Here is a 13,225-nt window from a genome sequence, read left to right as displayed (position 1 = left end):
TTTATAAAATCCAGGAGTACCGATATGGCTATCCAGAGACAATAAAATATTTTGTAAGTCTCATGAACTGATTAAGTTCAGATCTTCAACTCATGCAGCTGGTCTTAATTCGAAACAGTTTGCATGCAGATGGTAGGATTTGAACGGAACCAATACGAAATGTTTATTGTTTGGGGAAATTGAAAAGGAAAATGAGGAAAAAGGTTTCCCAACGGGGCAAACGGGACAAGCTGGTTCATGGACCTCCAACAGTGGAGGAAAAAGATGGAGTTTGATGACATGAGGAGCCCAAACACTTCTTTAAGATTTGATTTCTGTGGAACAGAGAGGACAGGGAATCAAATCATACCGCATGGTCACCTGCGACGGCGAGGCAGGCGCACGGAAGCATGCGGCCACGGGCACTGAAAAGTAGCTTAGTTTTGCTTTCTTTGAAGTGCCCTAAAGTTTTGAGAATCCACATATTCCTTTGGAATCCACATAAAAAATTGCTGCCGATCTCTTCGGTGAGCAACGGCAGAAGTCGCCAGCCGCCATGTGAGACGGCTGGATCCCGTGGAGAATCCTTCGTACGGTGGCTGTCAACAAAGCTAGATTGCTGGAGATGTGTGCTCCTGTCGATACATTCTTATCATAAAATTATTTTAGTATTAAACAAAGTTAAATTTGGCTATTTTCATTCAATTGCTTCTGCAAGTTGACAAAGGGTCAAATTTTGTCCATGTGCTGCCCTGGGTTTCAACTTTGGAATTTCCGGTTGTTCCTGTATTTTGTGACGAGCTTCCCATTTTGCCAAAGAGAAACTATGCTTGCAAGATGAAAACGTATAACCAGACAGCAATTTAGAGGCCGAAAATAAAAGAACTCATGAAAGAAAACCTTCAGAATGAAAATGTATCTAGAAAAAGAAAAAAAATTGAACAAATCACGACGTCCTTGGCCATATAATAACATATATCTAGCAGATGTCCTTGGCCCTGTAATGAGAGCCACCATGCTATCATTTATAATTGCACCGTGCAACTCCAAAGAAAAGAGGATCTTAAGATCCTTCACCAACCCCAACATGCAAACCAATAATGTAATGTAAATTCCGAAGATATCATTAGCTAAGAAGAATGGGTCCCACAACAGAATTGGGTCTGATATTGTTTTATAATACCGTACCATAAAAAGACTAGCTAAAACCCTAGAAACGCTCCACAAGTTGGGGAGGTTAACCACAAATAGAATCTCCAAGCTTTTTAGTAAATAAACAATGTTCATTTTGTAAATGAACCGACAAAGACGACAAATATCTACTACTACTTTACTACTTTCTCTTTACTACTTTCTTTCTCAAGATTCAGATTCACTGTCCCATTTTTATCAATTCTTTGACATGATTGAACATTGCAGAAACACTCCAAGACCATCCATGACTTCATCCCTACTAGTGTAAACACTTGAAAACTTGTGAATATTTTGTCAAACCACAACCAACCGTTCTGAAAGTTTAAACTGTCTATTTACATTTTTTGTTGGAGCCTCCAACCATTTTTTTGATTAATGACTTTGAAAAATGGATATCACTCATAATTTTTTTTTTGTTTATATTTGAGTGATAGTCATTACTTGTAATCTACCAATCAAAGTTATGATTAGAGGGCGTTTTCTCTAATTAGGAACAGAGGAGAATAAAATACTTGAAAGTTAGGAAGGGCAAGAAGAATTTAGGAAGGACTCTTACTGTATATAAGCGTACTTCCCAACAGTTCTGTTTTACTTGTATCATGCAACAGTTTGACCAAGTTTGGGCTTATTGGCCCAATTACATGGATTGAGCTCAATTAGTGTTCTAGTTTGACCAGCCCCAAGTTCAAAGATGGTTCTCAAAAGATTTGGCCTCGACCAAAGATTCTCACATTCTCAGGCGCAACCATCTAAATCTTTCTTAGGACTTTCCTCACCCATGGGCTGATCAAGATTTTTCTGAGAGGATTCGGACTCGACAAGATTCCTGTTTTTTTTTTTTTGGGTTGAAAAGATGCTTTCATTCATTCATAAGAACAAACCCTACCAGAGTTGGATAAAGGAGTTTCTGAACATAAAATATTCCAAAGAGGTAGAGGGGGTAAAGACAACCAATTGGTGCGAAGAGTCTTGTTATAGTGGGCTTTAGCAACCCAATCAGCAGCTTGGTTGGCTTCTCAGGGACAGTAGACGAGTCTCGCCATACCCAATCAGCTTGGTCCGGCAGTCTTCAATAATGCCTCTAATTGTCCATGGGCTGTCTTCACAGCCCATTATACATTCCACCATAGTATGACAATCACTAGATATTTCACAGGACTGGTCTTCTTTCTTGTGTAGATTGGAAGCTTCTGGCAAGTACATTACAGGCTGTCTCACATGTATTTCCTTCATTTTTCGCAGAAACTAAATGCCCTCCTTCACAGCTAGGGCTTCAGTGACTTGCGCCAAGGGAGCTCAAACTTCACTTGCGAAAACTGTCCACCAGCACGCCATTCGAATAACGCACGACACCAGCTATCGACGCCATTGAGGCTTCGTCGGTCCATGAGCAATCGATATTGAGTTTGAGGGAGCCTCTGGCCGGTGAAACCCACTACTCCATTAAGGTATCTGTGCCGATCCTCTCTTGTTTCGAATTTGGGTTCCATCTTGTAAATCTCTTTATTAGAGAGAGTGCAGCATTGACGGTCGAAGTTGGGTCGAGTGGGCAAGCCTAGAAAATGGAAGAATTTCGTGATTTCCAAATCAACCAAAGTGTCGAGTGGGCAAGCCTAGAAAATGGAAGAATTTCGTGATTTCCAAATCAACCAAAGTGTCGTAGCTACCACCTCCTTCAATGGCGAAAATTAGGTTTGAGTCAAAACACTCCGACACTCATTTATCCATCCTGGTTATGTGACTCGACAAGACTCTCACCCAGTCGCAAAAGTTTGTGTTTCTTTATATATATTTGGTCTCCCTTCTGATTTCTTAACTTAATGCCAGGAGTTGCCTTGCGAAAGAATATGCTGTACATATTTTATTACCCTATTTTTTTATACTTTAATTTGGAAATATAACACTAGTAGTGCCATAACTTTTGTAGACCAGATGCCATAACTTTTTTTAGAGATTATTCAAGTGTCGTAACTCTTATAAACTGATTAGTTAAATTACATTGGCAATTTTCTTGCTTGAAATTTTACATGGTAAGGAAAGCATGGTTACCTTATATGGTATCAAAGTACAAGTTGTTAATCGAAATTTTGACATTCCCTCTTATATATATTGTGTTTGAATATTTTTATTTCTTCAGAATTTGTTTTTTCTATTCGTGGGGACATCGAAATGTCACTGTATCGAGATATCTGTTTCTTTAGGAAAATGAATATTCCTAAAAACCAAATCTTTGCACAAGTAGTTCTATCCCATTGAGGTCTTTCCCTCTTATGTGAAAGTTTCTTTGGGGGGCCTAACTGGGGCATAAAGTACTTAACTATACCGGAGGGCTATCTTTCTGTTTTCCTCGGCCCTTGTAGCGAGATCCAGCATAACAAACATAGTGGATCTTATTGATATATGTTGAATTTTGTGGATAGTCAAATTTGATGGGACTTCATTGCTTAATTCATGCCTCATTCTCAAGAGAACCGTATAAAAGGCCTTCTTGTATAGTAATAGTACATGGGAGGATTTCCTTCTTCAAGGCCTTCTATGTTATTATGCTTATTTTATTTTTATTTTTGATCGATATGATGTCATTACGTACGCATCCTAGGTTTTAGGCATAAGACCGGATTATGGATGAATGAAAAACTTAAGAGATATGCTACAAATATATTGTTGATTCGTTTTTTTGAGAATGTAAGTTTCTGGAAAAAATAGTGCCTAACATCACTTAGAGCCAAGTCCTCCTGTCAAAGTGAGACACACAATACAGCAGTTTATTGGAAGTCTATGGATCTGCTTGAAGTGGGTTTATCCGACTATCTTTTAGATTTTGTGTGGACATTTTCATGTTTTAGAGTTTTTGATGAGGATTATCTCACGAGTATTAGGCCTTATCCAACACATAATATAAATTGCTTGGATATTAAGTTCAACTCTGCTTAGAGAATTTTAAGAGTTACTTTCTTTTTTAATTTGATGAGGATTTCGTTCTCCAGTCCGGTCTCATAATACATGGTTGAAAAGCTCTATTTGTTCAGTTTTATGCTTTTTGGAGGGAGTTAGCTCACTTTACTAAGTGTTGCTCAATTTACCCGAGAATAAGTTTTTGAGTCTTTCTATGAGTTTGTTGAGTCCTATGCATGGTATTTTTGTTCCAGAAGCCATCTTGAGTCAAAACTCAATCTTCTTTTTTATGTTTTGTCTAGGATTGTTGGTCTTATCTTGGAAAATAAAAGAAAAGGTGTATCGGAATTGCCTACGTTTGGCGGTTGTTTCAAGTTGATTTTATTTAAATACCTTCTATTCTAAAGTGGATTCCTTAGATGATGACCGTATTATATACCCTGTATCCTGGGGTAATTTCTTAGGAATTGAACATTTATTTTGTCGCATTTGTGTTACGTTCTCAATCTCCAACCATTCTGGTATCAAATTTTTTGTTCCTTTACTACCACTTGGAAAGTTTCTGAATAGATAAATAGAAGACAAATTATCTTTACAAATAAACTTCAGTCACTAAAGAATTTGATTTTCTAGTGATATCTCTTACTTCCACTTAACACCGCATCAACCGGATGCCCACACCAACATCACTAATTGAGTCATTCAACCATATGGCCTCTTCAGCTCCTTTCGTTGTCATCATGTTTCCAGCTTCAGTCTTCAACCAAACCATCGTATCTCTCAATGACGCATTCCAACTCATAGCAAAATTGATAGAAGTAAACATACACTTGCTTGGATTTCATCCATCTTTCAGGTTCATTGTGTGACCTGATTTTCTTAAACTCAATTACTACCACGCAACCTAAACTGCATCCACCAAAACATATCACAACATTTGTCGTCCCCAACAAAACTAAGATGAACCACTTCACAATACCATAAGTGCACATGGAATAACCATATCCATTCTCCCAATTGCACATGAAAGATCAAGCCAAGTACTATCCACACCATAACTTGGACAACCAACAATACTAGTAGCTCTGTGCAATTGGACAGGTTCTACCCGGACCGGACCAGACCACCCTAGAAACAAATCCGATTCTGAGTGAAGAACCACCTAGGAATCGGACTGAATTTAGAACTGGTTTTTTATAAAGCCTTAAAAACCCAATGCATATTTTTCTTCTAACCTAAGCCTCCTTCTCTGTTTGTCGTAGACTCATACTTTCTTATTTCCTCTTTGCTCACACGGCGCAGTCGCCCTCTCTCGCCGCAGGAATCCCTCGTCGCCATCGTCGATCCTCTATCGGTCTCCCACTTCTGCCCGTGCCTGCAACAACCCAACCCGAAGCGACCATGCTCCATCTCTCTTGTTGTCGCCTCCCTCTCTCTCTCTCTCTCTCTCTCTCTCTCTCTCTCTCTCTCTCTCTCTCTCTCTCTCTCTCTCTCTCTCACAGCAACAACCCTAGTTTCGCCTCTCTCTTTCTTTTGTGGCTTGCCGACTCCGATTTACGAGTGTCTTTGCCGTCGACGTGCCTACCTTGCCGATTCTCCATTGGAAACAAGATGCAATTTTTGGGAGTGTGCCTTTTGTTTTCTTATCTCCTCAAGCTTGGATTTGGCTCTGGCTTGTAATGCGTAATTTCTGTGTGAGAGTGTCTGTCACGCCCCGAACCCCATCGAGCACGCGACCCACTTCTCTGGTCGAATAATGCGACGTCCCAGGGTATCGCCGACCCAATTCAACTTATCAGAGATTTAAGACAATCAGCGAAAGCCACAAATACCCTGACAATAACAATTGGGGTAAAAGGGAGAATAACCATTTCCATTGCTCATCCAAACTTATACAATATTCACATACACAACCCATAATGAACAAGCACACCGAATATCAATACTATGCACCACCGACATCCAAAAAGATCAGTAGCTTGGTATACCCTATCTCCAAAAATGGAACACCTCAAAGAACTATTCCCAACCCCTACTCTAGCCCCTACGCCCTCTGCTTGGCGTCCACTCAGAGTCTGATTCCTCATCATCCGAATCTGAATCCCCCTGAACTGTCTGCTCCTCTGAGGACTCCGGCTCGGCTCCGATCTCAATTGGGTTGTTTATATCACCCGACTCCGCGGGAACTTCGAACCGCTCCTCCTCCTCCGGCTCCTCATCAAACTCGTCCTCTGGCGCGAACTCGGGATCGTACTCTGGCTCATACTCGGGTGCGTCCTCTGGCCCCATCGCTGGGTCTTCTTCTTTGGGCTCATCCTCAGGCTCTTCTTCCGGCGCCTCTTCTGGTTCGTCCTCGGGGTCCTCGTCTTCTGGTTCCTCCTCTGGTATTGCCTCGAGGTCTACATCCATGGGGTTGTACCTTACCTGTGACTCCTCTGGTTCCGGATTGGGCTCGGCCCCCGAAGGCTCAGGTACTGCAGGCGCAGGCTGAAGACCGGACTGCGCTAGACTAGTCTCAAAACTAGTCATCTCGCCGTCAGGAGAGGGAATAGCTGATGGATCCCAATCCCCAACTCCATCAAAGGGGACGTCGAAGCCACGGACGGGGCCAAACTCATCCACCCCGTCTCTGAACATCCAGGCAGTATACGTGTGGGCCTGCTAGAGGGGGAGTCCTATATCTACCCAAACTACGGTGGTATGCTTAACCCAGGTCATGTTTTCGTCTATAGGGTATTCTACAACGCTGTTGTCGGTGTGCATCGGTACTCCAAAACGCTCAGGTGGCGGCGATGGGAGATTCATTGCTCAGGTCGGGGTTCTGAAATTGTTGGTTGAAACAACCATGATAATACATCTCAGTAAGAACACACCCTAAACCCCACCTAGGCTATCACGTACCTCCAGACAATCACAAACACAACCACACTCAGCCATCACATAGCAGGCACACAATTTATACTTACCTGGCCTTTCCTGCGTGCAACCTGCACGTTAACCACAGTAGTACAATTTCCAATCACATGTACATTCTAATTACATTTCACGCATTTGTTCCTGCCTCATCACATTCTTTTCACCGAACTCGCTAGTGACCCGTGTAATGATACCGTCTCAGGTTCACTGCGACCATCTCATATTTTCCACTCAACTCGCCAGTGACCCGCGTAATGGTACCGCCTCAGGTTCACTGCGACTAATTCATAATAACAACACTTCGGGGCCCACGTAATGGTATCGCCTCAGGACGGATCAATTCCCCGCATAATAGTACCGCCTCAGGGATTTCCGTAACCACACATACCACACCACACACGATTTCTCACTCGTTCACTTGCTCGACATCCACATGCCAATTCACTGGCCGATCACACTTGGCCTGTACACGCACCAAATCACACACATTTCTCATGCTTAATAAGCACCCAAACACGGCTAATTCACAAACAATTCAATTCAGCCCATGCGTGCATATTACGGCCCACAATTCAATCGATCAAGTTGCGATCCAACAAACATACAAGGCCACTATCGGGGCCCACAATTACAGCCACATTCATGGGCACATATTCAACATTTCCATGCTCATTTCAAGCCATATCAAACACCACCATCCAGACACACTACAACATACCAAACCGACAACATTAGCCCCTAAATCGAGCCATAAGCTCGTCAATTCAATCCACAACATCCAGCCCTTAACTCAGCCTCAAATCAATCTTGAGGCACCCCCAATTCAGCCTCAAATCAGCCAATATCAGTCCCCAAATCAGTCCATTCAATTAATCCCTAAACATCCCCTAAATAACCCATAAACGGCCCCTAATTAACCCGATTATGTCCCTAATCACGTCTATCGATACCCGACATCCTAAATAAGGTTTGCTAAACAGGACAAAATGGGGATGATGGTGGTTCGGTGAGAGGGACAATAGGGGAGAGAGAGGGACGGTGGGGTGAGCGGCTGGGCTAGGCGAGCGGCCACGGCGAGCGGTGAGCTGCTCCGGCGCTGCTACTCCGGCTGGACGGGAGGACGGCGACGGCTGCTGGCCTTGGCGGACGGTCACGGTGGGAGGGGGAGAGAGTCTCGACCGGGGAGAGTGAGAGGGAGAGAGTTGCCGAGAGGGGTGAGAGAGAGAATGAGGAGAGAGAGAGAAATTTGTCTTAAATAATCCAAGGCCAATAATTGAAGTGTCAAATGACCATCATGCCCCTCTCTCACAAATCAAATCAACGGCCAAGATTCAATCTTATCTTGAGATCAACGGCCGAGATCGAATCTTTTCCAAAATATCTTAGGGCAATTTGGGAATTTCACAAAAAGTCCAAGGGCAAAATTGCCCAAAAATCTCTATTTCTAAGGCTAGGGCGAAATGACCAAAATGCTCTTCCTCAATTACATTGGCCTTAACAAACTTCTAGGGGTAAAATGGTCATTTTCCATTTCACGCCAAAATTCAATTTTTCTGAAGGATTCGGATAAATCCGAGGCTAACCGAGCAAATGACAACATCGTCCAAATGATCTGTCGTGGCTTTCTAAATTTCCAATGCCCAACTCGTTCTCTAATCAACGACTAAGTTCTAAATAACGTAACTTGCGCGTATCTCAGACTTGCGGGTGGCTTTTGGGGAAATTCGCACTGTTGACCTATGGCCGATACTAAATCTAGCCACGTTCAAGTTTACTCGGGTCGTGACGACCTCGATTATCACTTAATCGCGAGGATCGATCGCTAGATCCGACGGGCACGATCGTTTGGTATAGGTTTTGGGGTCATTCATCAATTCATTTCGTAGTCAAGCGGAATCACCCGCGATCCACTCGTATGACAGTGGCGAACTGATCCCTAGCTATCCTTGGATCGGCCTACAGTGGCTCAAAATGTCACCTCGACGATTTTCATGGTCGAAAGTCGGTTCACGATTGAGTTCTTTGGTCGCGCGAATTTAAATCCCTAATTAGCCTTTCTCTAACGGTTAGAATTTTGGAAGTGATCAATTCCGAGCGAGATCTAACTGCAAGCACGTCCATAAACTATTCATTTCATAAATCCCAGTGGGTCGGATTTCAGAATGTCATAATGTCTAGTAGCCTATAGAAGTTAGCTCGAAACAACAACGCAGGATTATGCCCTAATTTTCTTTCGACCAGAGATTATGCCCTACCGTTGACACCTAAATTTCGACTAACCATTTAGGAATTAATTGTGTATAAAACTAGGGATTAATCTTTAACCCCTAAACAAAAATATTAAAGTAAAAGTACATAGTATATAGTCCAGGAACATGTAGTTTAATTGCATTTTGCATCGAACCGACAATGGCAAATAAACTCAAATCAGTTGCGTAGATTTGGCTCACACGTCAAGCAAAATTCGATCAAGCTATAGGGCATTGTGACAAAAAATTTCAAGGCAAGACGGGCCTAATTGAGTTTAATTTGATTATATTTCATCTTATTGAAGTTTAAATACAATTTAGCCTTAGGTTATTAGAGCCCACCACTAGGGGTGAGCGGTTCCAGGTTCCTTACAAGTTCCACTTAGAACCTAGAATCTACCATCGGGTACAAGTTTCTCATTTTTTGAAACTTGAAATCTATCCATCGGAACTTGAAACCTAGAACGTACCCATCGAAACTTGAAACCTGAAACTTACCTTGTCATAGGTTTGTTGATACCTAATTTTTTGCCTATTTTTCAAATTTACATAAAAATCATAAAATTAGGATTAGGAACCTTGGCCATGCTTAGGAACCTATTTCTAAACCAAAAATAAATTTTCTAGAATTTTTTTGATTTTTTCCTTAATTTCTTTTGGCCAAAATGATCGAAAAATCAAGAAAAATACCAAATGGAATTCAAAAATTCCATAAAAATAACCATTAGTCTTATTTTAATTCCAATTTCATCACTGAAGTTTTAATTTTGGAAAATTTCAGTTGGGGATATGTTTTTCCCAAAATTGGGTAAAATTCACACCCTAATTGAACTAAAAATCCAATTAAGTCATTTTTAGTTATTTTTAGACCATAGTATCTTCACAAAAATTGATTTAGGGATCTTGAATTGCATATTGGTTTGTCCAATTTCACAATTTGACAAAATAATTGAAAAGCTCCAAAAATCAATTGAGCATTAGGGATTTTAAGGCCCAAATTGGGGATCTTATTCAATTCGAAATTTTTGATTGAAGACAATAACTGTCCTGGGGGTAATTGATCATGGGTAATTCAATTTTGGCCTCAATTTTGCCTAATTAGGTCATTTGGACACTGAATTGAATAAAAACCCAATTAATCCGAATCAAAATTTGGGAATTTTCTATCTAATTGAAACAAAAATTCAAGTTGATTTCATATTTTGATGTAAAAAGTGTCAAGGATTCGAAATTTGGGGTTAAATTTGAAAAATTGGGTCAAAATAGGGGTTAATTTGCGAATTTGGACCCACCCGGGTCTACCGGGTCGGTCGAATCGACTCGACTTGACCTGACCCGGGTTGGTCTCCTTCTCCACCCGACTCGTCCCCACGCCTGGAAAAGAAGAAAAACATCTTCTTGGACCCGCCCTTTCACTGACTTTGATCCCACTATAAACACATGAGAAATGCCGATATAACAGCCGGAGAATCTCGGCTGCCATCAGTTATCCATTATAACAAACTCAGAGGTTGGTTGGAGCGAGAAGGTGGTGGGAATCGAGCTGAAAAGGGCAGGCAGATCATTATCCGAGCATAGAACCTACTCGACGAAAATCCAGAGAGAGAGAGAGAGAGAAATCGAGCGAGAGAGTGAGTTGAGGTTCTATTGACACCTGATTTTTAGCTCATTTTTTTTCATATTTTCAAAAATCTCAAAATAAGGACTAGGAATCTTGGCCAAGCCTAGAAACCTATTTCTAAACAAAAAAATAATTTTTTAGCATTTTTCTGCATTTTTCCTTAATTTCTTTTAGTCAAAATAAATGAGAAAATCAAGAAAAATAGCAAATGGAATCATAAAATTTGGTAAAAATAGTCATTAGTTTTATTTTAAATCCAATTTCATGAATACATCATCAATTTTGAAAACTCTCAATCGGGTATATGTTTTTCCCAAAATTGGGCAAATTAAACCCAAATTGAACAAAAAATGCAATTAAATCTTTTCTAGTCATTTTTAAGTCATAGTGTCTTCACAACAAATGATTCTGGGACCTTGAATTACATAATGGTCAGTCCAATTGCACAATTTTTCAAAGAAATCAGAAAACCCCAAAATTCAATTGAAAATTAAGAATTTTGAACCCAATTTGAGAATCGTGCCCAATATAAAATTGTTGAACCATGAGACCATCGTTTCTAGGGTTAATCAGATGTGGGTAATTAAATTTTGGCATCAATTTTGCCTAATCAGGTCATTGGGACATCAAATTGAACAAAACCCTATTAACTCAAGTACAAAAATGTGAAAATCTTGGACACAATTATAACAAAAATTGGGGAAAATTATATAGTTGGGTTTGGAATGTGATGGGAAATTCAATTTTGGGGTTTAATTTTGAAAATTTTGTCAAAATTGAGCTTAATTAGCGAATTTAGACCAACCCGGGTCTTCCGGGTCGACCGGGTCAACCTGACCCGACCCGGGTCGATTACCTTCTTTGCCCGACTCATCAGACTGCACAAAACCCAGAAAATAAACGTTTCAAGCCCGCGACTTCATGAACCTTCCCCGATCGATTTAACAAGTGCAAATCGAGTTGGCCAGCTGGAAAATATCCAGCTGGCACTAGGGAATCACCCTAACCGATTCAAGGTCGGTGCCAACAAACTTTGAGCGGGAAAAATCGATGAACAAAAAGGAAGAAAACTGAACATTGCGAGGAGAGGGTGTTCGACGAAATGACTAAGAGAAAGGAGAGAGAGAATACGTGCGAAAGAGAGAGAGATTGAACCGGAGATGAGTAGAGACTCCCTGAGACCGAGCGATCGGTGCTTTTCCGATCGAAAAGCGCTGACAAATCGATCTCGACGGTGAGTTTCCTCACCGGCGAACCAAAATAGGAATTGGTCGTGAACGCCTGAAAATCGAGCTCGACCGGCGTGCTCAGAGCCCTTCCGGCGAAGCCAAAACCACCGGTTGGAAGTTTGAGTGTTGAAGAACAACTCCACGGGCACTGCTTCGTCCAGGAACTCCGATTTGATTACATTCGAAGAAGGTAAAATCCCCTCATAATCACGGTTTTCCAGAATTCTAGAAAGCATGATTTAGTTCAATCTTGCTGATTATGCAATCTTCTCTCAAATTTTGAGTTTCTGAATGCTTAGAATACATTTCTAAACATATTTTGTGTTGTTTGATCACATTTTTGGGCATTAAAAACGCATAAACCGAATCGGCCATTTCGTGAACTATCTCACCGGAATTTGGAGGACCTCGCCGGAGCATCCCCATGGCCATAGGCCGTCCAAGTTAGCGTTTTCTCACCTTGTTTGATGATTTTATATCGATTGAGATCGATGTAGACGGCTAGGGCGATTTGTATGATAATATGTGGACTTGAGTATATGGTTTAGGATAGTTAGCAAATTAGGTTTTTTGGATCGGTTTTATGTCGGCCAGCAGAGGTCCGACGACGTAATAAATGGATCGGACTGAAAATAGAATACACGAACTTTACAACGGATCAATCATAATGATGAAACTCTCACCGGAAGGTCGCCGGAGAATGATTCGAACTGGCGGCCTAAAAAAAACATAGAACTAGGATTCATGCCCATGAGGTGTTTGATAAAATGCCTCAATGAACAGAAAGGGAAACGACGCCGTTTCTGGCGTCATGTTCACCGGAGGAGATGATCGGCGCTGGCGCCAGTGACATCCGGTTCGGCTTGGCCGAACTGAGTTGAACCGGGCCGGTCCGATTTGTTTCCTTGGTGGGAATTTAAAAAAAATAATTAAAAAAAAATCAGAAAAATCTAAAAATTTTAGAAATTCGAAAAATTCCAGAAAAAAATATTTAAAAAATATTAAAAATATAAAAAAATTAGAAAATTCATAAAAATTCAAAATTTTTTGGAAAATTCATAAAAATTCAGAAAATTCAGAAAATACAAATAAAAAATGTGAAAATTTAGAAAATCAATAAAAAATTGAAAAATTGGAAAATT

At 40.9% G+C, this 13,225-nt stretch overlaps 1 protein-coding gene across 1 annotated transcript; it reads right to left on the bottom strand.

Moving 5' to 3' along the window:
- Positions 1-3,888: 3,888 nt before the first annotated feature.
- LOC130138712 (uncharacterized) lies at positions 3,889-6,597 on the bottom strand. The gene is made up of 2 exons (XM_056313603.1): positions 6,240-6,597; positions 3,889-3,908 (listed from the first exon to the last, which is right to left on the bottom strand). The coding sequence occupies exons 1-2, from the start codon at positions 6,595-6,597 to the stop codon at positions 3,889-3,891; spliced, it is 378 nt and encodes a 125-aa protein (XP_056169578.1).
- Between the last annotated feature and the right edge of the window lie 6,628 nt (positions 6,598-13,225).

This window comes from Syzygium oleosum, unplaced genomic scaffold (assembly GCF_021117445.2).
Source record: "Syzygium oleosum isolate NSW1041296 unplaced genomic scaffold, Sole_v2.1 Sole_v2.08, whole genome shotgun sequence".
Classification (NCBI taxonomy): Eukaryota; Viridiplantae; Streptophyta; class Magnoliopsida; order Myrtales; family Myrtaceae; genus Syzygium; species Syzygium oleosum.
The sequence above is the reverse complement of the archived record's forward strand: the minus strand, read 5'-3'. Positions and strand labels throughout refer to the sequence as shown.

What these genes read in the sequence shown, in the direction of transcription:
- LOC130138712 (XM_056313603.1), bottom strand. Translation starts at nt 6,597, where the DNA reads ATGACTAGTTTTGAGACTAGTCTAGCGCAGTCCGGTCTTCAGCCTGCG. An exon ending in CGAAGTTCCCGCGGAGTCGG is followed by an intron (nt 3,909 to 6,239) that starts GTGATATAAACA and finishes TCACTTTGACAG; the next exon opens with GAGGACTTGGCTCTAAGTGA.